Source organism: Coregonus lavaretus, assembly GCF_964263955.1.
Source record: "Coregonus lavaretus genome assembly, chromosome: 5".
NCBI lineage: Eukaryota > Metazoa > Chordata > Actinopteri > Salmoniformes > Salmonidae > Coregonus > Coregonus lavaretus.
In genome coordinates, this window is record NC_139992.1 from 2,879,417 (window position 1) to 2,903,773 (window position 24,357).

At 44.4% G+C, this 24,357-nt stretch overlaps 1 protein-coding gene across 1 annotated transcript in view; it reads right to left on the minus strand.

Annotated features, from left to right (window-relative positions):
- LOC311129624 (integrin alpha-V-like) overlaps positions 1-23,198 on the minus strand; it is an 82,458-nt gene extending 59,260 nt beyond the window's left edge. The window contains exons 1-6 of the mRNA XM_084161971.1: positions 22,694-23,198; positions 20,463-20,593; positions 3,129-3,220; positions 1,369-1,483; positions 1,074-1,135; positions 525-570 (exon numbers count right to left, since the gene is read on the minus strand). Of these exons, the coding sequence (XP_084018097.1) occupies positions 525-570; positions 1,074-1,135; positions 1,369-1,483; positions 3,129-3,220; positions 20,463-20,593; positions 22,694-22,857 (610 nt within the window). The 5' untranslated portion in view covers positions 22,858-23,198. The remainder of the gene's footprint in view (positions 1-524; positions 571-1,073; positions 1,136-1,368; positions 1,484-3,128; positions 3,221-20,462; positions 20,594-22,693) is intronic.
- Between the last annotated feature and the right edge of the window lie 1,159 nt (positions 23,199-24,357).

The window sequence follows — 24,357 nt, forward strand, 5'->3', positions numbered from 1 at the left end:
AACATGGCAACCATGTTCTGTGTATGTTTGGTGGGATGTTTATGGAATATTCTCCTAACCCACAGAAAACTGGACATGTGAATGTTCTCCAACATTCCCATGAAACATGTCTAGAACATTAATATCTTAAGTTCTGAGAACATGGTAACCACGTTCTGGGTAAGTTCTATTTGACATTAAGGGAATGGTATCTTGGAAACATTCCTTGCACATCACAGGAACATTCCTATGAGACTCTTAAGGGGAATGTTCTCTAAAGTTGTGGGAACGTTTGTTGTTAGCTGGGCAGTCACTCCTGCAAGCCAGTGTCATGCCGGGTCATGATCTCACAGACTACTGCTCACTTGTCAGCCTAAGAGCTGCATTGACAACAGCTATAGTTAGGCAGGCAGAGCATCTTCACATATTCCCTGCATCACTGCATGCCTCATCTCAGAGGAGAGCCAAACAAAGCACAATGTGTCTGATAATACCCTGGATTAACAGACCTGCTCAGTAACTATATAGAATTACACATCACTTACCTTGCCAGTAGAAACTACCAGGGCCTCCAACAACCACCCTGTTATTCTGTTGGAGAGAGAGAGAGAGAGAGAGAGAGAGAGAGAGAGAGAGAGAGAGAGAGAGAGAGAGAGAGAGAGAGAGAGAGAGAGTCAGAGAGAGAGAGAGAGAGAGAGAGAGAGAGAGAGAGAGAGATAGACAGACAGACAGACAGAGACAGAGAGAAAGAAAGAAAGAAAACAACATTTAAAAAGTAAAAACATAAAATAAAGATTAAATAAATAGAAATTTAAAAAGGAAGAAATAAATAAGTTATTCTGTTACTCTGAGAAAAGAAAGAAAAGTATTTAAAAACCAAGACAATAAGATCTGAAACTGAATCCTGGAGAATAATACTTTGATTTCTCTATTGTTGTATGGAGCACTGCAAAGTAATGCACCTTGACAAAGAGAACACAACACACAAAACACACCTTGACAAAGAGAACACAACACACAAAACACACCTTGACAAAGAGAACACAACACACAAAACACACCTTGACAAAGAGAACACAACACACAATACACACCTTGACAAAGTCAATACTGAATCCAGCCTGACAGAAGCCCTGTCCATCTGGAGAGTTGGCTTCTGTTCACAGTAACACAAACACAGAATGATATAGGAATCTCTCAATGGTAGACCAGTTGTGGTTATCTCCATCTGCAGTTATTGATATAACAGTAGATTTAAAAGATATAGGGCCAGTTTCCCAGACCCAGATACGGCCTAATCCTGGACTACAATGCACTTTTTTTTTAATGAAGATTCTGTAGGCTTAATTTGCTGGGCCGGGAAAAAAAAACATTTCCCCTGTCACTTACTAGATCGACAAGGAGAGTATTCCACAACTTCTACTCCTTTCTTCAGGAAACATGTTCCGACAGGCTCTCGCTCTGACATGCTGTACGTGCTCCACTGGTAGAGAGGTGCACAGGCCTGAGAGAGACAAAACACCTCATGAGTACAGTCAACAACAGCAAGGCCACGCAACAGTCACAGAGACTCAATAGAGTAATGGGTAATCTCTCGTTACAGGCTAGCTAGCGCACGCAAGATTTGGTTCTGGATTCCAAGATAAGGACATGACAGTCCCCAGGATGTGTTCACCGTCTGACATCCTGCGGGATCGTCTGAGACCAGCCACCCGGACAGAGAATGAAACTGAATAATATTTCTGTCTGTAATAAAGCCCTTTTGTGGGGAAAAAACACCCCAACACCACTACAGCCGATGCTTGGCATTGCGCATGGTGACCTTAGGCTTGTGTGCTGCTGCTCGGCCATGGAAACCCATTTCATGACGCTCCAGACGAACAGTTCTTAGTAAGTTTGGTAGTGAGTGTTGCAACCGAGGACAGACCATTTTTACGCGCTTCAGCACTCGCTGGTCCCGTTCTGTGACCTTGTGTGGCCTACCACTTCGCAACTGAGCCGTTGTTGCTCCGAGACGTTTCCACTTCACAATAACAGCACTTACAGTTGACCGGGGCAGCTCTAGCAGGGCAGAAATGTGACGAACTGACTTGTTGGAAAGGTGGCATCCTAGGACGGTGCTATGTTGAAAGTCACTGAGCTCTTCAGTACGTGCAATTCTACTGCCAGTGTTTGTCTATGGAGATCGCATGGCTGTGTTCTCGATTTTATACACCTGTCAGCAACAGGTGTGGCTAAAATAGCCGAATCCACTAATTTGAAGGGCTGTCCACATACTGTACTTTTGTATGTGTGTGGCTCTCTCATTCGGTTTGGGGGGGGGGGGGGGGTTTGCAGGACTGAGTTTATGGGAAACCCAGATCTAGATAGTTTGTTTTCCCAGTCATTGTTAATAATGATTCACATACAGTGATGATGTCATCTCGAGAGGACTTCCAGTTTGTTGCCATCTTGCTGCAAGTCTCTTTCAGGACATCCGCTATTAAAGGAGGTCCTGGATCGTCCAATCTTTTGTCAGTTGAGTCAATCAGTATTTTGGACAAAGCTCTTGAAAATATTGTTGTTGTAACAACTGCTAATAGAACCCTTTTAGTTATTTTAAAAGATCCTTCACCTAAACACTGTCCTCTCCATGACTCTCACCTTCGGCTTTTTGATGCCGTGGTCTCGACGTAGGCCGATACTCCACGCAGTTTCAGACAGGGCAGGTCACAGGGCGGATTTAAACATCAACGAACAGCAGGGATTTAGACAGCCACAAGGCCGGGGGGGGGGGCCGTGTTCAAGCTGTCAAGGAAACCTTGCTAGTTTGATAGCTAGGTAGCTACCTGCTACGCCAAGCACTCTCTTCAAAACTTTTCGTTGGCAGGATCCCTGGACAGATATAGCGGTCCCAGCAACTGATGCTATCCGCGTCGCGGGATCCAAATTCAAAAGGTAGCTAGCAAGCAAACTTTTTCATTATAACACTTTTTCAGAGACTTTCAAAAACAACAAACCGAGCTCTCCCTCATTCCGCGTTTAACACGTGATCGTACCATGGAGATAAGTATGAAAAATGCATGCACTCACTAACTGTAAGTCGCTCTGGATAAGAGCGTCTGCTAAAATGACTAAAATGTAAAATGAAATAAGGACATGACACTCACCAGGATGTGTTCACCATGTGACCGTACCGTGGCTCCAAACCACTGGTTGGACTTGAACTCCATCTGGACCCCCTCGTTATTCTTACGATCATCTGTGAGGTAGAAATCATTGTGGTTTTACTGAAGAAACACCATCACTTTAGGGGTGTCTGCTTGGAAGAACCTCTACTCTGTGTTGTTTTCATTATGGCACACCTAACATCATATTTTTATTTAATTTTTGATGTAAACAAGCATTTCTTATTGGACAAGGCAAGGTACTCCTTCCCTGTTTCAATCCCTTTTCTTCCATTTGCTGCCTAATGAACATGACCCAGAGAAGGCTGAAGACCCTACGTTGAATTGTATAGAATTCTACGTCAGGCAGAAATTTAGCTTTTGGATCAGGAAAGTTTCCTCTCACGACCTCGACAAGCCAGAATGCTGAATAAAATGATACTTTACCGGTTGTCTGTGTGGTTGGTCCTTTTGCAGGTAGAAATGTGAAACTAAATGTCCACAGAGTAGTGTCATCAACACGACCTTCAGTATGCCGGTCTGTGTATCGTTTGTATTTTCCGGTTTTTATTTTCAAAACTGATGCAATTCGCACGTGACAAACACTTGTACAATATGGCCGAGCCTCACCGAACGGCAAACACTTCCAGCTGATTGTGAGGAAACATGCTTCGGGCGACTACATTCGGTTACATTCGGCTATTGTTTACATGTTGTGCATCACGTGCAATGCGTCAACAGATTGAAAATACAAAAGTGACAGAACCTACCGACACCACAAAAAGTCGGGTAAACAACACTTTCCTGTGGATACCCTATCTCCACTTCCTGCCAAAAGGACCAACCGGTAAAGTAAGAGTAGATATCATTTTATTCAACATTCTGTCTTGTAGAGTCTTTTTTTTACAGCGACTTCTTTCAGACTGATGTCATGGATTTACCATGGTAACCAATATAGGAATAAGGATGAATCCTATTAGACAGGCTCCAACGCCCACCGCATGTGGCAGGGGCTATAGTCCATTACGGATTACAAAGGAAGACCCGGCCGTGATCTGCCCAACGACGCCTCTCTACCAGATTAACTCAATGCATTTTATTCACGCTTTGACAACAACAACATGGAGCCGGGTGTGAGGGGCCGTCACCGACCCAGAGGACTGGGTGATCTCTCTCTCCGAGGCCGACGTGAGAAGGGTCTTTAATCAGGTCAACACCCGCAAGGCCGCGGGCCCCCGACGGTATTCCAGGGCGCGTTCTCAGAGCATGCGCAGAACAGCTGGCAGATATATTCTGGTACATTTCAACCTCTCCCTGTTCCAGTCTGTAATCCCCACATGTTTTAAGATGACCACCATCATTCCTCTTCCCAAGAACTCTAAGGCTTCATGCCACCATGACTACCGCCCTGTAGCACTCACTTCTGTAATCATGAAGTGCTTTGAGAAGCTGGATATGGCACACATTAACACCACCATCCCAGACACCCTAGACCAACTCCAATTCGCATACCGCCCCAACAGCTCCATAGATGATGCAATCTCAATTGCTCTCCACACTGCCCTCACCCACTTACATTTTACACTTAGATAAGAGGAATACCTATGTGTTAATTGATTACAGCTCAGCGTTCAACACCACTGTCCCTTCCAAGATTGTCACCAAGCTTAGGACTCTGGATCTGAACACCTCCCTCTGCAACTGGATCCTGGACTTCCTGACGGCCGACCCCAGGTGGTGAGGAGCTGATTGTGGACTACAGGAAACGGGTGGAGCAGGTAGACAGCTTCAAGTTCCTCGGTGTCCAAATCACTAAAGACTTTAAAATGGTCCAAACACAGACGAGACGCACAGTGGTGAAGAAGGCAATGCCTCTTCCCCCTCAGGAGGTTGAAAAAATCCTGAAAAGGTTCTACAGCTGTACCATTGAGAGCGTATTGACCGCCGTACTGCAGACGGTACCGGTGAATCAAGTCTGACACCAACAGGCTCCTGAACAGCTTCTATCCCCCAAGCAATACGACTGATTAAATAGCTAACAGAATAGCTACACCTTCACCTTGTATCTTTATTGACTTTTTATATCTCTATGCACACTCACACACACACTGTCACGCCGTCATACACACACACACACACACTCACTCCATCATTTTCTCACTCACACATAATATGCACATACATTTATACTGACTGTACACACACACATACAAGCTGCTGCTGCTACTCTGTTTAGCTTTTATCCTGTTGCCTAGTCACCTTACCCCTATACATATCTAACTCCATCACTCCAGTATCCCTGCACATTGTAAATATGGTCCTGGAACTGACCCTGTATATAGTCACCTTACCCCAATACATATCTACCTCTATCACTCCAGTATCCCTGCACATTGTTAATATGGTACTGGAACTGACCCTGTATATAGTCACCTTACCCCAATACATATCTACCTCCATCACTCCAGTATCCCTGCACATTGTTAATATGGTACTGGAACTGACCCTGTATATAGTCACCTTACCCCAATACATATCTACCTCCATCACTCCAGTATCCCTGCACATTGTAAATATGGTCCTGGAACTGACCCTGTATATAGTCACCTTACCCCAATACATATCTACCTCTATCACTCCAGTATCCCTGCACATTGTTAATATGGTACTGGAACTGACCCTGTATATAGTCACCTTACCCCAATACATATCTACCTCCATCACTCCAGTATCCCTGCACATTGTTAATATGGTCCTGGAACTGACCCTGTATATAGTCACCTGACCCCTATACATATCTACCTCTATCACTCCAGTATCCCTGCACATTGTTAATATGGTACTGGAACTGACCCTGTATATAGTCACCTGACCCCTATACATATCTACCTCCATCACTCCAGTATCCCTGCACATTGTTAATATGGTACTGGAACTGACCCTGTATATAGTCACCTTACCCCTATACATATCTACCTCCATCACTCCAGTATCCCTGCACATTGTAAATATGGTTTTGGAACGGACTATTTAAATATTTCCTATATATAGTATGCTTACTTACTTTGTGTATTTCATATTTCTTATGCTTATTTCTCGTGTGTTATTTCTAGTAATACATTGTTATTGATTATTGCATTGTTGGGTTTTGAGTTTTGCAAGAAAGGCATTTCACTGTACTTGTCTATGTGACATTAAAACGTGAAACAGTCTGTTGTTTAGGCAAGACCCAGAGTACCCACAGACAAATGGACTGGTTGATGTTGGGTATTCCTGATAATTAATAAATGAAGGCAGGAGCAGTGATGAGTTTTCATCAGAGCCTGGAGATGAAACTATATTTTCCCTGTGAGGAAATGACTCACAGCCAACACCCATTAATACCCCCTGTCTAGCCAACGCAGATCTATCTCTGACACACAGCCAACACCCATTAATACCCCCTGTCTAGCCAACGCAGATCTATCTCTGACACACAGCCAACACCCATTAATACCCCCTGTCTAGCCAACGCAGATCTATCTCTGACACACATGTTACTCCATGAGGAGGGATATCCATGAGGCAGTGTTTCCCCTAGTGTAATAGGGTTGGTTATGTTTCCACTTCCCACTGCAGAAAACAGTGCATTCGGAAAATATTCAGACCCTTTGACTTTTTCCCCAAAACATTTTTTTACGTTACAGCCATATTCTAAAATGGATTACATATTTTTTTTTTTCCCTCAATCTACACACAATACCTCATAATCACAAGGTTTTTAGAAATGTTTGCAAATGTATTACAAATACAAACAGAAATACCTTATTTACATAAGTATTCAAACCCTTAGCTCTGAGACTCGAAATTGAGTCTGTCAGAGCAGAAACCAAGCCCTGAGGTCGAAGGAATTGTCCATAGAGCTCCGAGACAGGATTGTGTCGAGGCACAGATCTGGGGAAGGGTACCAAAACATTTCTGCAGCATTGAAGGTCCCCACGAACACAGTGGCCTCAAACATTCTTAAATGAAACCACCAAGACTCTTCCTAGAGCTGGCCGCCCGGACAAACTGAGCAATCGGGGGAGAAGGACCTTGGTCAGGGAGGTGACCAAGAACCCGATGGCAACTCTGACAGAGCTCTAGAGTTCCTCTGTGGAGATGGGAGAACCTTCCAGAAGGACAACTATCTCTCCAGCACTCCACCAATCAGGCTTTTATGGTAGAGTGGCCAGACGGAAGCCACTTTTCAGTAAAAGGCACATGACAGCCTGCTTTAAGTTTGCCAAAAGGCACCTAAAGGACTCTCAGACGATAAGAAACAAGATTATCTGGTCTGATGAAACCAAGATTGAACTCTTTGGCCTGAATGCCAAGCATCACGTCTTGAGGAAACCTGGCACCATTCCTACGGTGAAGCATGGTGGTGGCAGCATCATGCCGTGGGGATGTTTTTCAGCGGCAGGGACTGGGAGACTAGTCAGGATCGAGGGAAAGATGGACGGAGCAAAGTACAGAGAGATCCTTGATGAAAACCTGCTTCAGAGCGCTCAGGACCTCAGACTGGGGTGAAGGTTCACCTTCCAACAGGACAACGACCCTAAGCACACAGCCAAGACAACGCAGGAGTGGCTTTGGGACAAGTCTCTGAATGTCCTTGAGTGGCCCAGCCAGAGCCCGGACTTGAACCTGATCGAACATCTCTGGAGAGACCTGAAAATAGCTGTGCAGCGACGCTCCCATCCAACCCGACAGAGCTTGAGAGGATCTGCAGAGAACGGGAGAAACTCCCCAAATACAGGTGTCTCAAACTTGTAGCGTCATACCCAAGAAGACTCAAGGCTGTAATCGCTGCCAAAGGTGCTTCAACAAAGTACTGAGTGAAGGGTCTGAATACTTATGTAAATGTGATAATTACGTTTTTAATTTTTTATACATTTGTAAAAATGTCTAAAAACCTGTTTTTGCTTTGTCATTATGGGGTATTGTGTGTAGATTGATGTTGATTTTTTTCAGCAGCAGTGGCAAAGTTAGTGTGGGACGACTGTGAGAAGGTCACTTCTGGTTACTTTTTAATAGGACATTCTACTCCAAAATGAAAAAATATATATATATTTATGTTGACATCATCAAAATAGAATGTTCCCTTTAAAAGCATTATAAACTGATGCAGCATAGTGGCTTTAGATAAATAGGCTGAACCATGTGGTTGCCCATCTGCATTATCTCATTGAAAACAATCTAAAGACTCTGAATGCATCAAATTCTACAAACAGGTTTTTTTCTGGATCAAAATGGGGCTAAAGGCTCCGCATGCGGAACAGTTCGTGCATATATTATGACTACATTTTGTGACATTTTTGTGCGTTTTGGTCTTCGGCAAGGGTTTTTTCGGCTGTTCGTGCACACAAAAGATGTTCTCGAGGCAAGCCGAAGTTTGGTAGCCGAAGTCTACGCCCCTTCTTCTGTGACTGATCAACTGTTTCTTCTTTTTCTTCTCGATTCAGCCCAAAACTCTGTGGATTCAACATCGTGAACAACAACAACGACAACTTAGAGCATCGCTTGGCCAAGGAGGTTTTAAAAGTAAGCAAGATTGAAAGCAACATGCCATCTTCACCAGAGGATGAGGTATGTTGTTGTATTTTCTATTGTAGTCGAGGAAAAGAGTAGCCATGTTTGCTAACAATAACTAGCAATCTAGCGCTAGCTATTTGTCTGGTTAGCTAGCCTAGCAGAGAAAGCAAGCCAACCAACTAAAGATCTTTACAACTTTTTGATCAAACATAATTTTGTCAGAGAAAGAAAATCATAAGCTTCCCTGATTGGTAACACCGAAGTCAAAGTTCGGTATCAAGGTCCAGCTAGCTAAAAGGTTGCAAATGTTGAGTAGCTGGGCAGCCGCGAGCTGCCCAGTAACACGAGCCAACCAGACAAGCTAAATTATTTCTATGCTCGCTTCGAGGCAAGCAACACTGAAGCATGCATGAGAGATCCCGGACGACTGTGTGATCACGCTCTCCGTAGCCAATGTGAGTAAGACCTTTAAACAGGTCAACATTCACTAGGCCGCAGGGCCAGACGGATTACCAGGACGTGTACTCTGAGCATGTGCTGACCAACTGGCAAGTGACTTCACTGACATTTTCAACCTGTCCCTGACTGAGTCTGTAATACCAACATGTTTCAAGCAGACCACCATAGTCCCTGTGCCCAAGGACACTAAGATAACCTGCCTAAATGACTACCGACCTGTAGCACTCACGTCTGTAGCCATGAAGTGCTTTGAAAGGCTGGTTATGGCTCACATCAACACCATTATCCCACTGACTACAGCTCAGCGTTCAACACCATAGTGCCCTCAAAGCTCATCACTAAGCTAAGGACCCTGGGACTAAACACCTCCCTCTGCAACTGGATCCTGGACTTCCTGACGGGCCGCCCCCAGGTGGTAAGGGTAGGTAACAACACATCTGCCACGCTGATCCTCAACACGGGGGCCCCTCAGGAGTGCGTGCTCAGTCCCCTCCTGTACTCCCTGTTCACCCATGACTGCATGGCCAGGCACGAATACAACACCATCATTAAGTTTGCCGACGACACAACACTGGTAGGCCTGATCACTGACAACGATGAGACAGCCTATAGGGAGGAGGTCAGAGACCTGGCCGTGTGGTGCCAGGACAACAACCAAGACAAAGGAGATGACCGTGACCAAGACAAAGGAGATGATTGTGGACTACAGGAAAAAGAAGAGGACAGAGCATGCCCCCATTCTCATCAACAGGGCTGTAGTGGAGCAGGTTGAGAGCTTCATGTTCCTTGGTGTCCACATCACCAACAAACTATCATGGTCCAAACACACCAAGACAGTCGTGAAGAGGGCACGACAAAGCCTATTCCCCCTCAGGAGACTTTGCATGGGTCCTCAAATCCTCAAAAAGTTCTACAGCTGCACCATCGAGAGCATCCTGACTGGTTGCATCACTGCCTGGTATGGCAACTGCTTGGCCTCTGACCGCAAGACAGAGGGTAGTGCGGATGGCCCAGTACATCGCTGGGGCCAAGCTTCCTGCCATCCAGGACCTCTATACCAGGCGGTGTCAGAGGAAGGCCCTAAGAATTGTCAAAGACTCCAGTCACCCAAGTCATAGACTGTTCTCTCTGCTACCGCACGACAAGCGGTACCGGAGTGCCAAGTCTAGGTCCAAAAGGCTTCTTCACAGCTTCTACCCCCAAGCTATAAGACTCCTGTACAGCTAATCAAATGGCTAACTGGACTATTTGCATTGACCCCCCATTTTTACGCTGCTGCTACTCTCTGTTTATTATCTATGCATAGTCACTTTAACTCTACCCACATGTACATATTACCTCAATTACCTCGACTAACCTGTGCCCCCGCACATTGACTCAGTACCGGTACCCCCTGTATATAGCCTCGCTACTGTTATTTTACTGCTGCTCTTTAATTATTTAAATGTTTCACTTATCTATTTTTTACTTAACACTTATTTTTCTTAAAACTGCATTGTTGGTTAATGGCTTGTAAGTAAGCATTTCACTGTAAGGTCTACACCTGTTGTATTCGGCACATGTGACAATCACATTTGATTTGATTTGAGTAGCAAGGCCAGGCCTACACAACTCTACTCTAATGTATTATAGTCTATTGTATTATACTCAGTATTATATTAAATGTAATATGTTGTTCATTGATCGTGTTGGATGGATATGTGTACTAAATAGCTTTTAAATAATACTATAATAATAATAATATATAATAAATAATAATACTTTAAATAATAATTTTTTTCTTTTTCAAGGCACAAACACCAGTGAACGGGGACAGCACCAGGTTTTGTTCTCTGCGTCCCAGCACTGCCTCGTCACCGGCCCCAAGCACTGCCTCGTCACCGGCCCCAAGTACTGACTGGTCACCGGCCCCAAGCACTGACAGGTCACCGGCCCCAAGCACTGCCTCGTCACAGGCCCCAAGCACTGCCTCGTCACCGGCCCCAAGCACTGACTGGTCAACTGCCCAGATATTTCCATCTACACTCTCTGACACTTTAATAATATTTAATTGACACGTGTTGTTAACACGTCTGTTCTTAGCAGACACGTTTGTATTGTCACTTTCTGACACTTTCAAAGCCCAGATGGTTTATTTCTGTCTGCTGAAAAAGCTATGTTTCTTCATCTCTATACAAGGTATTTCTTTTTGAACATCATGTGCTGACCTGTGTTCCAAGGACTTCACTGGCGTTCTTCTACTTGTGGTGTAGTTCAATCTAATCTAAATGAATGCACAGAGACATCATAAAATCAACTTTCATTTTATTAACAAGATTAAAAAATCTACATTTTAGTACAAAGTACTTTGGTTCACAGAACTGTGTGCGTCCATCAAGGGTTTTGTGTGTGTGTGTGTGTGTGTGTGTGTGTGTGTGTGTGTGTGTGTGTGTGTGAGTCCAAACAAAGGCCTATTCATGATTGGCTGGCCTTGGGTTGAGTTGTCCTCTCCTAACCATGTCTTCCTGCCATGGCACACGTCCAGGGGAGAGAGGAATAAGTCCCTGAGCTTGTTTCTTGTTTCTCTGTGTCACCCTGGCACGAGAGAGCCTCCCTGGCTCTTGGAGATTGTTGTCCCCTGCCACAACCCTCCTCCACTCTCCAACCCTCCTCCACTCTCCAACCCTCCTCCACTCTCCAACCCTCCTCCACTCTCCAGGTTGGTAGTTGCCAGAAGGGACAGACAGGTCAGCAAAAAGCGGGAGGCACGTATCTTGCGTTTGGCTCATGAGCTTCTTCCGTGGAGGACAGGTATTTGTGGAGGGCCACACATGCCTTCACAATGTCATTAGCCTTTTCAGTGGTACACACGATTGGCCGAACAAGAATCCTCATCCTTGCAGTCATGATGGTGAATGCATTTTCTATGACTCTCCGACAACGAGAGAGGCGGTAGTTGTAGGTATTGAGATGGACACCTGTGAATGAGGGGTAATGAGAATACAGTGGGGGAAAAAAGTATTTAGTCAGCCACCAATTGTGCAAGTTCTCCCACTTAAAAAGATGAGAGAGGCCTGTAATTTTCATCATAGGTACACGTCAACTATGACAGACAAAATGAGAAAAAAAATCCAGAAAATCACATTGTAGGATTTTTAATGAATTTATTTGCAAATTATGGTGGAAAATAAGTATTTGGTCAATAACAAAAGTTTCTCAATACTTTGTTATATACCCTTTGTTGGCAATGACACAGGTCAAACGTTTTCTGTAAGTCTTCACAAGGTTTTCACACACTGTTGCTGCTATTTTGGCCAATTCCTCCATGCAGATCTCCTCTAGAGCAGTGATGTTTTGGGGCTGTCGCTGGGCAACACAGACTTTCAACTCCCTCCAAAGATTTTCTATGGGGTTGAGATCTGGAGACTGGCTAGGCCACTCCAGGACCTTGAAATGCTTCTTACGAAGCCACTCCTTCGTTGCCCGGGCGGTGTGTTTGGGATCATTGTCATGCTGAAAGACCCAGCAACGTTTCATCTTCAATGCCCTTGCTGATGGAAGGAGGTTTTCACTCAAAATCTCACGATACATGGCCCCATTCATTCTTTCCTTTACATGGATCAGTCGTCCTGTTCCCTTTGCAGAAAAACAGCCCCAAAGCATGATGTTTCCACCCCCATGCTTCACAGTAGGTATGGTGTTCTTTGGATGCAACTCAGCATTCTTTGTCCTCCAAACACGACGAGTTGAGTTTTTACCTAAAAGTTCTATTTTGGTTTCATCTGACCATATGACATTCTCCCAATCCTCTTCTGGATCATCCAAATGCACTCTAGCAAACTTCAGACGGGCCTGGACATGTACTGGCTTAAGCAGGGGGACACGTCTGGCACTGCAGGATTTGAGTCCCTGGCGGCGTAGTGTGTTACTGATGGTAGGCTTTGTTACTTTGGTCCCAGCTCTCTGCAGGTCATTCACTAGGTCCCCCCGTGTGGTTCTGGGATTTTTTTCCTCACCGTTCTTGTGATAATTTTGACCCCACGGGGTGAGATCTTGCGTGGAGCCCCAGATCGAGGGAGATTATCAGTGGTCTTGTATGTCTTCCATTTCCTAATAATTGCTCCCACAGTTGATTTCTTCAAACCAAGCTGCTTACCTATTGCAGATTCAGTCTTCCCAGCCTGGTGCAGGTCTACAATTTTGTTGCTGGTGTCCTTTGACAGCTCTTTGGTCTTGGCCATAGTGGAGTTTGGAGTGTGACTGTTTGAGGTTGTGGACAGGTGTCTTTTATACTGATAACAAGTTCAAACAGGTGCCATTAATACAGGTAACGAGTGGAGGACAGAGGAGCCTCTTAAAGAAGAAGTTACAGGTCTGTGAGAGCCAGAAATCTTGCTTGTTTGTAGGTGACCAAATACTTAATTTCCACCATAATTTGCAAATAAATTCATTAAAAATCCTACAATGTGATTTTCTGGATTTTTTTTCCTCAATTTGTCTGTCATAGTTGACGTGTACCTATGATGAAAATTACAGGCCTCTCTCATCTTTTTAAGTGGGAGAACTTGCACAATTGGTGGCTGACTAAATACTTTTTTTCCCCCACTGTATATGTCAGATATAAGATATAACCTATTTGGTCAACAACAACCAAAACACCATATAATTTCCCAGGAATTATATTCCAAAAGCCTTGATAAAAATGTAATTTCTCATATACACTGCCTTCAGAAAATATTCATACCCCTTGACTTATTCCACAGTGTTACAGCCTGAATTCAACATATATTAAAATATATGTTTTTTTCTAACCCATCTATACACAATACCCCATAATGACAAAGTGAAAACATGTTTGTAGAAATGTTTGCAAATTTATTGAAAATGAGATACAGAAATATCAAATTTACATAAGTATTCACACCCTTGAGTCAATACTTTGTAGAAGCACCTTTTGGCAGCGATGACAGCTGTGAGTCTTTCTGGGTAAGTCTCCAAGAGCATTCCACACCTGGATGGTGCAACATTTCTTCAAGCTCTGCCAAATTGGACGTCGATCTTTGCTAGACAACCATTGTCTGGTCTTGCCGTAGATTTTCAAGTAGATTTAAGTAAAAAAACGGTAACTTTGACATTATGGGGTTTTGTGTGTAGATCAGTGACACAACATCTCAATTTAAATCAGGATGTAACAACAACAAAAAAAATGTGGATAAAGTCAAGGGGTGTGAATACTTCCTGAAGGGCGCCGTAGATGTGCATGCAGTAACAAGGGAAATTAGAAACAGGAAAAGTTCCAATTGATTCCTACATTCTATTATCAACATACCTGGATAAGGTCACATCCGGTTCTCATGTAGGGGGAAAGCTGCATCTCTCAGGACAACGTGGACTTGGTGTTGTGGTACCTGGCGGGACAGCTGGCGGTGGTAAATCGAGAGTCTTCTGCAGCGGTTTGGAACCAAAATAACTCTTAAAACCCTCCACCAGCACTCTCTCGGCCGTATGCCAGTATATCCGTCTCCGTATCTCGCCTATTATACGTCTTGCTAGTTAAAGCATATCTAGTAGATCCCGGGAAAAACGTACATTTCCTTGCCAGTCAAGTGTCTCTCTGTGTACACTATTTTACTCTCCCGCGCGTGTATTTGTTTTGGTCGTAGATGGCTATTACCAGCTCATCACCCTCTACTGTCCGGGGGTAATATTGTTTTGGTCGTAGATGGCTATTACCAGCTCATCACCCTCTACTGTCCCGGGGGTAATATTGTTTTGGTCGTAGATGGCTATTACCAGCTCATCACCCTCTACTGTCCCGGGGGTAATATTGTTTTGGTCGTAGATGGCTATTACCAGCTCATCACCCTCTACTCTCCCGGGGTAATATTGTTTTGGTCGTAGATGGCTATTACCAGCTCATCATTTTCATCGTTGTTCAAGCGAAGATCTTTTAAGGGAGTATGCCAGCCCACTCGTTCGGTGCCAGCCGAACCGAAGCATGCTGAAGCCTTAAGGTGGTAGGCGTGGCGGGTGAATGGTAGTGGGTGTGGCCAGCGGCGTGGTCTCCGACTGAACGTTTTAGAGACCCTCTTCTTGGCCGCAGAGACGACATTTTGCTCTTTTAAAGCTAATTTCCTGAAATTGTACACATTTTGTCATGGGGCTGAGAGATCATTTGCAGTTTTAAAGCAAATGTTCAGCAATTCAACACATTTTGCCTTGGCTTATTCCAAGTTCTTATGCCATCTGAATGACTCAAACATTATAACAAAATCAAATCGGGGTCATGAAATGTTGTTGGTATTTTGGTGATTTTTTTGTTCTCAAAGATGATCTTATTAAAAAACACTGACAATTAATTTCTAGTTTCACAGTATGATGCATTCATTATATGATGCAAAACCCATCATCACACTGTGAAACATCCGCCGTCTCTCCCTGGGTAAGGCAAGTGAGACTACGGTTAACATGTCTATAACATTGTCTTAATATGGGGTGTGTCGTGTTGATGTGGAAATTATCAATTTTTTTATAACGCACCTGAATCACCTGATATGACAAACCATTGTAAAGCCTGTTGAAATATCCTGTCAGCTGCAATGTTGCAAGTTTGCTGGTAACGCAATACCACAGGTGCTTGTTCAGGCAGAGCTGGAGTGTCTTATTACCTGGTGCCTACAGGGCTGATAAAATGGAGGGTGTCCTCAGACCTAAGAGCGTGCTGAGACACCATGAAGACGCCATGAAGACGGAAAACGCCTAGCTGTTTGCAACAAGCTGAACCTTCCATAGACTCACATGACCGGCTATTACCAGTAACTAATGGTAACTAAACACCAAATCCAGTAGACCAGATTAGGTGGTGGGTGATGAGATTACAGTTAGATTACAAGCCTAAACAGTTGAGAAAAATAATATGCCGAAAGAGCTTTTATAAAAAATATATTGTTTCATGATAAGCACAGCCTTTATAAAGAAGATATTGTTTCATGATAAACACAGCCTTTATAAAGAAGATATTGTTTCATGATAAACACAGCCTTTATAAATAAGATATTGTTTCATGATAAACACCGCCTTTATAAAGAAGATATTGTTTCATGATAAACACAGCCTTTATAAAGAAGATATTGTTTCATGATAAACACAGCCTTTATAAAGAAGATATTGTTTCATGATAAACACAGCCTTTATAAAGAAGATATTGTTTCATGATAAACACAGCCTTTATAAAGAAGATATTGTTTCATGATAAACACAGCCTTTATAAAGAAGATATTGTTTCATGATAAACACAGCCTTTATAAATAAGATATTGTTTCATGATAAACACAGCCTTTATAAAGAAGATATTGTTTCATGATAAACACCGCCTTTATAAATAAGATATTGTTTCATGATAAACACAGCCTTTATAAAGAAGATATTGTTTTATGATAAACACAGCCTTTATAAAGAAGATATTGTTTCATGATAAGCACAGCCTTTATAAAGAAGATATTGTTTCATGATAAACAGATACACTAGAAATAAAGTCAATTCCATAGTGGCACACAGATTAAATTGCTTGGTGATTGTACGGGGAATGATTAGGCCTACTGATTCAGTGCAACTTTTATTTCTAATAACTTCAGAGAATTAGCAAATGATATTAATTGTTATACTATCTGGAACCAAATGCATTGTGTGAAGGTCTGTGCAGATAGAATGAGAGAGAGTTGCACCTCTGACATATTTGGTAGGATATTTATTACCCTTCAGGGTATACCATCTAGCCAACCACAAAGCTCTGTTCTTGTGTAACCCTGAGTAGAGCAGTCTTAGGAACGACAACCAGCCCTCCTGTCTGGCCCTAGAGCAAAACACGTCCGAACAACAGTTAACTCCTCCTATGTTTCTGACTAAAGCAAGAGCAACGACCCAGCTCCTCCTTAACCCTGACTCGCACAACAGTCACAGTCACAACACCCCCCACCTTCTCTACAGCCCAGACTGCACCTGGGTCAAACATCACATCCACCCATGTGGGCCATCTACAATTACAGTTATTATGAGACTCTGGTCAGCTGTAAATCTGTCCGTTTAGTCTGTCTCACCCTGAGGAAAACTGTGCCAAAACATCGGTTCTCCAATAAATCATTGGGAGTAATTAGAGAGTGTTCTCAATTCGTTTAGACTTTCTTTGTGCTGTTTTTTGTTTAAAGGTTTGCCTGTCCACCCGACTGACAGAGCTGGAAAACAAGGACTGACTGGGACAGACCAGGAAAGAACAGTGAGCAGGAGAAAGACTTCCAGACCACGTGGTAAGCCAGCTAGTTTGATAATGGCCATGCGGGAGAAAACCCCCCTGAGCACACACTAACTAACTACAGTAGTTTTCCCCCTGGCCCTAGGCAGCTTGGACACAAACACTAAACCACTGACCGAGGCAGCTTGGACACAAACACTAAACCACTGACCGAGGCAGCTTGGACACAAACACTAAACCACTGACCGAGGCAGCTTGGACACAAACACTAAACCACTGACCGAGGCAGCTTGGACACAAACACTAAACCACTGACCGAGGCAGCTTGGACACAAACACTAAACCACTGACCGAGGCAGCTTGGACACAAACACTAAACCACTGACCGAGGCAGCCTCCCCTCTCAGTCTGCAGAAACAGATCAGACATCACAAAGGCACCCATTGTGGTCATGTATAACAGCGAGGCCAGGTCACTAAGGCACTGACTGGCAAACCATCAGAAATGGCGGCAAAGGTAGGAAAAATATGGAAAAAACATGACATGGAAATATATGTATATAGACTTCCCAACAGACTAGTGTGGTTCAGACTTCCCAACAGACTAGTGTGGTTCAGACTTCCCAACAGACTAGTGTGGTTCAGACTTCCCAACAGACTAGTGTGGTTCAGACTTCCCAACAGACTAGTGTGGTTCAGACTTCCCAACAGACTAGTGTGGTTCAGACTTCCCAACAGACTAGTGTGGTTCAGACTTCCCAACAGACTAGTGTGGTTCGGACTTCCCAACAGACTAGTGTGGTTCAGACTTCCCAACAGACTAGTGTGGTTCGGACTTCCCAACAGACTAGTGTGGTTCAGACTTCCCAACAGACTAGTGTGGTTCAGACTTCCCAACAGACTAGTGTGGTTCAGACTTCCCAACAGACTAGTGTGGTTCAGACTTCCCAACAGACTAGTGTGGTTCAGACTTCCCAACAGACTAGTGTGGTTCGGACTTCCCAACAGACTAGTGTGGTTCAGACTTCCCAACAGACTAGTGTGGTTCGGACTTCCCAACAGACTAGTGTGGTTCAGACTTCCCAACAGACTAGTGTGGTTCAGACTTCCCAACAGACTAGTGTGGTTCAGACTTCCCAACAGACTAGTGTGGTTCAGACTTCCCAACAGACTAGTGTGGGTTCCTCTTTTGGCTCCTGGAACTCAGTCAGTCTGTCTGTTTTCAGTCTATGTGAGCAAAAATATATTGTTCTGCAGTTGCTTATTAAGCACAATAAACAAACCGATGTAACTTCTATTGCTGAACCAAATGAACTTATATTGATAGAGAGCGGTGTAAATAGCACAGGAGGTAGAGACGGAGGCCATTGGTTTAGGTGGGAACTTGGAGCCCAGAAAGACAGTGAGGTCATCCACATGGGTTGTGGTTGGTTCCAGAGAGGATCATGGGCTCGTCGTACCGCCTTAGACTACGTCCCAAATGGCACCCTATTCCCTTGATAGTGCACTTATTTTGACCAGAGCCCTTTGATGCACTAAATAGGGAATATGGTGCCATTTTGGGACAGGCCCTTAGTCTAACTTTGGGCTGCCTACCTCTTTATTTTATTTATTTTATTTCACCTTTATTTAACCAGGTAAACCAGTTGAGAACAAGTTCTAATTTACAACTGTGACCTGGCCAAGATAAAGCAAAGCAGTGCGATAAAAACAACAACACAGAATTACATATGGGGTAAAACAAAACATAAAGTCAAAAATACAACAGAAAATATATATACAGTGTGTGCAAATGTAGCAAGTTATGGAGGTAAGGCAATAAATAGGCTATAGTGCAAAATAATTACAATTTAGTATTAACACTGGAGTGATAGATGTGCAGAAGATGATGTGCAAAGCTCTTACAGACACATAATGTCAATGAGATCTGGGACAGAATAAACTGCTATATAGGCTTATGTTCCCCAAAATAGCTTAATTACAGTGGCTGTCTGAATGAGCGTTTGGCATTGATGGGGCTTGGTTTTGCATTGCGTGTTTTTGTTAGTTCGTGCTGGGTCAAACCCATACGATGGAGGGAAGTGCAATAGTGTAAATATTAGTATATGCCTTGACACATATCTGTCTGCAATGGATGCTTCATGAAGGGAAATCACTCTCATGCCTTCCTTCCTTCCCTCTCTCTATCTCTCTCTCGCTCTCTATCTCTCTAGTTCTCTAGTTCTCTCTCTCTCTCTCTCTCTCTCTCTCTCTCTCTCTCTATCTCTCTATCTCTCTAGTTCTCTCTCTCTCTCTCTCTCTCTCTCTCTCTCTCTCTCTCTCTCTCTCTCTCTCTCTCTCTCTCTCTCTCTCTCTCTCTCTCTCTCTCTCTCTCTCTCTCTCTCTCTCTCTCTCTCTCTCTCTCTCTCTCTCTCTCTCTCTCTCTCTCTCTCTCTCTCTCTCTCTCTCTCTCTCTCTCTCTCTCTCTCTCCCTCCCTCCCTCCCCCTCTCTCTCTCCCTCCCCCTCCCTCTCTCCCTCTCTCTCCCTCCCCCCTCCCTCTCTCTCCCTCCCCCCTCCCTCTCCCTCCCCCCTCTCTCCCTCCCCCCTCTCTCCCTCCCCCCTCCCCCTCTCTCTCTCTCCCTCCCCCTCTCGCTCTCCCTCCCTCCCTCTCTGTTATTCAGAGCAGACAGTCCTTTAAAGGTGTCTCTCCTCTCTCTCTCTGTCTACCCCCCCCCCCCCCCCCCTCTCTCTCTCTATGACTCTTAAACTTAACATTGAGCATGTCGGCACATCTCCAATACAGGCGTCCTGCATTCCTGGATGACTACTAACTTGAGCGAAACATCTGCTTCCTGAACTGCAATCCCTTGTGCCCTCACATGGAAGGACACGTATCTGACTTGACATACATTTTGATTAAATGGACTTTGAATCTGGAAAAGCAATATCCAAAACCCACACTGATGGACATGACCCCTTGACTGAGTCTATTGAGCTTCACTTTGGATATCAATTCACAGTGGTCCCTCCCCCGTGTGATACAGGGCAGATATAGACACCAGACAATGTCAGAAATTGATGAACGGGATACTAAGTAACAGACCTCCTGTACTCACCAGTGTTGTCAAACTGTACTTGGGTACAGTCACCAGTCTTCTGCCATGGGCAGGTATAGACAGCCCCTCTCTCCACCACTGTGGAAGCTGAGGAGGTGTTGGCTCTGGGAGCTCCTATAAGAATGTTTGACCTAAAGAAGAGAAATGGACTTAAGTCTAAATACAACAACAACAAAAAAAACATGCACCACCTGACTTACTCTTCTACTGTAGCGCTAGCCAATTAGGAGCAACAAAGACTGTCACGTGATGAATAGAATAGATGCACTACACGACCAAAAGTATGTGGACACCTGCTTGTCGAACGTCGTAATTTCCAAAATAAAATAAAATCAAACAAAAAAATGTGGGCCTTCCTCTGACACATGGGCGTTGATATGGAGTTGGTCCCCCCCCCTTTGCTGCTATAACAGCCTCCACTCTTCTGGGAAGGCTTTCCACTAGATGTTGGAACATTGCTGTGGGGACTTGCTTCCATTCAGCCATAAGAGCATTAGTGAGGTTGAGCACTGAGGTTGAGCGCTGATGTTGGGCGATTAGGCCTGGCTCGCAGTCGGCATTCCAATTCATTCCAAAGGTGTTTGATGAGGTTGAGGTCAGGGCTCTGTGCAGGCCAGTCAAGTTCTTCCACACGGATCTCCACAAACAATTTCTGTATGGACATCGCTTTGTGCACTGGGGCATTGTCATGCTGAAACATGTAAGGGCCTTCCCCAAACTGGTGACACAAAGTTGGAAGCAAAAAATCATCTAGAATGTCATTGTATGCTGTAGCGCTCAGATTTCCCTTCACTGGAACTAAGGGGCCTAGCCCGAACCATGAAAAACAGCCCCAGACCATTATTATTCCTCCACCAAACTTTACAGTTGGCACTATGCATTGGGGCAGGTAGCGTTCTCCTGGCATTCGCCAAACCCAGTTTTGTCCGTCGGACTGCCAGATGGTGAAGCGTGATTCATCACTCCAGAGAACGCGTTTCCACTGCTCCAGAGTCCAGTGGCGGTGAGCTTTACACCACTCCAGCCAACGCTTGGCATTGCGCATCGTGAACTTAGGCTTGTGTGCGGCTGCTCGGCCACAGAAACCCATTTCAGCTCCAGACGAACAGTTATTGTGCCGACGTTGCTTCCAGAGGTGGTTTAGAACTCGGTAGTGAGTGTTGCAACCGAGGACAGACGATTTTTACGCACTACAGCACTCGGCGGTCCCGTTCTGTGAGCTTGTGTGGCCTACAACTTCGAGGCTGAGCCGTTGTTGCTCTTAGACGTTTCCACTTCACAAGAACAGCACTTACAGTTGACCGGGGCAGCTGGGCAGAATTTTTACGAACTGACGGTGACACGTTGAAAGTCACTGAGCTCTTCAGTAAGGCCATTCTACTGTGAGTGTTTGTCTATGGAGATTGCATGGCTGTGTGCTCGATTTTATGCATGCAAAAAGGCTGTCTTGCTCCTCTCCACCTAACTTTCCCTCACAGTCCCTTCAGTTTCCTTTAAATCCCGTTAGTTTGGCTGCTCAGTTTACCTAAGATATCCCTCACCCATCATAGCCCTGCCATTCCCAACCAAATCAAGGCTCTTGGAAATGCACATCTAGGACACTGCACCCGCCCACTCAGGTCAGAGTGTTTATCATCGTCCGAAGGGGGAACGTTTCTGAGGACTTTTTTATTATCGATAGTAACACAAATGTCTGAATGTTGTGCGTGACTCGAAATAACCACAACAATATGATTCCAAGTCATTCGGATTACCAAAATCATATAAACATCTTAAAATGGAAACAGCTGTGTCTACGTGTGTGTGGGGGGGGTGACAATCAAGAGTACAGTGATGTGCCTCAACATCATGTTCTCACCGGACAGCACTATAGAGGACAGAACGAACCAATCAGTTATAAGTATATAGCAGCCAACCGTTTTAACATGGGGTTCTTGCCGGATTTAGTGACAAACAGTTTTTTACATGGTCCGTCATTTCTCCAGATTTAGCGACCAATAATGTTTACAATACACCTGTCATCAACCGGTGTAGCTGAAATAGCCGAATCCACTCATTTGAAGGGGTGTCCACATACTTTTGTATATATATATATATATATAGTATGTATTTATTGTATTTCAAATAACATAATTATATGTCCTTCAATAAACTAAATAAAAGTGGAAAACATGAAAGATCTAAAACCTGACACCACAAACATTATTACATAATATAGAGCACAGTCTTACTGCTTGTCATCCGGCTGGAAGAAATCCACCGAAAATCCAAAATAACTTCCTTTAGGTCCAGAGAATACATAGGGTTTGTCACTGTCCAGATTGAAAGAAGTTGTCCATTGTAAACAAGGCAGGATCAAAGCCAAAGATAAACTAAGCTTGCAAAGCCGCTCCATCCCGAAGTCGTCGTAGTGTAGCTAGACTTCACTGGGTGTGTGGCGTGTTTCCACTTCAGCGATAAAGCACTAATGTGACTAGTTCCCCGTTCTCTTTGTAGTCGTTCTAATGATGATACAGCGACATCCCACACACCATGTGCGTGTTAAATCGAACCAGTTCAGCAAACTACTCCGCTACAAAGTTTCACTTCTTCACCAACATTCCGTGAAAAGATTCCAGTTGGAATCAGCGCGTCCTCGATCCACGCTTCAAGCGATACAATGTAACAAATCTGTGTAAATGGCAACACAACTCAGCAGCCTACAGAGCTGTTTTTGTGTTCAGCAGTCCCAAAACTAACTGTACAGGAAGTGCTCGCGTAATTCCCCCACAAAACGGACTTCCGCAATGTTTCACACTTGTGCCAACTGCAGTTCTATTCCGTCTCGCGCCTTCCATAGCCATGTAGGGGCTACTGTGTAACAACTGGGTTACAACGAAACGTTTCAGTTGTAAAACAGAGAGACATCGGGTTTTGGTGCCAAAACCCTAATAATCTCGCTCTGGAACTATCACGTGACATTTTTTGAATCAGCTCTTCATCTGCCGGAATGCCATTATAAAGGGTCGGTGAGGGACAAAAAAATCTGCCCTGGCATTTCAGCCACAGACCACACACAGGCATTTAATGCTACTGATACAAAACATTGCCAACTATAGTCCAGCGTTTCTCCACTTTTACTGTACCAGTGACCAGTGAAACATAGTCCTCCTCCTTTTTTAAACCAGCTCATGTTTAATACACATACAACATGTAAAAGCACCACTGGAGAGACAACTCACCACAATAACTGGGCCTCTGTTACCTCCCTGTTGTGCAGTCTGTCTCTGCATATTCTCTGCTGTCACTCTGTTGCTGTATGTCTGTCCGTCTTTCAGTCACTCTTTCTGCCTGTCTCTGCTTCTCTTTGTGCTCGTCTGTCTGTCTGTCTGTCTGTCTGTCTGTCTGTCTGTCTGTCTGTCTGTCTGTCTGTCTGTCTGTCTGTCTGTCTGTCCGTCTGCCCGTCTGTCCGTCTGTCCGTCTGTCCGCCTGTCCGCCTGTCCGTCTGTCCGTCTGTCCGTCTGTCCGCCTGTCTGCCTGTCTGCCTGTCTGTCTGTCTGTCTGTCTGTCTGTCTGTCTGTCTGCCTGTCTGCCTGTCTGTCTGTCTGTCTATCTGTCTGTCTGTCTGTCTGTCTGTCTGTCTGTCTGTCTGTCTGTCTGTCTGTCTGTCTGTCTGTCTGTCTGTCTGTCTGTCTGCCTGTCTGCCTGTCTGCCTGTCTGTCTGTCTGTCTGTCTGTCTGTCTGTCTGTCTGTCTGTCTGTCTGTCTGCCTGTCTGTCTGTCTGTCTTTGCGCTCCTCCGTCTGTCCGTCTGTCTGTCTGTCTGTCCGTCTGTCTGTCTGTCCTAAGTGTTATTGGCTATTACATATAGAGCCAACATATTAAGGAACTGGTAGTACCTCTGTGTCTCTGTGTTTT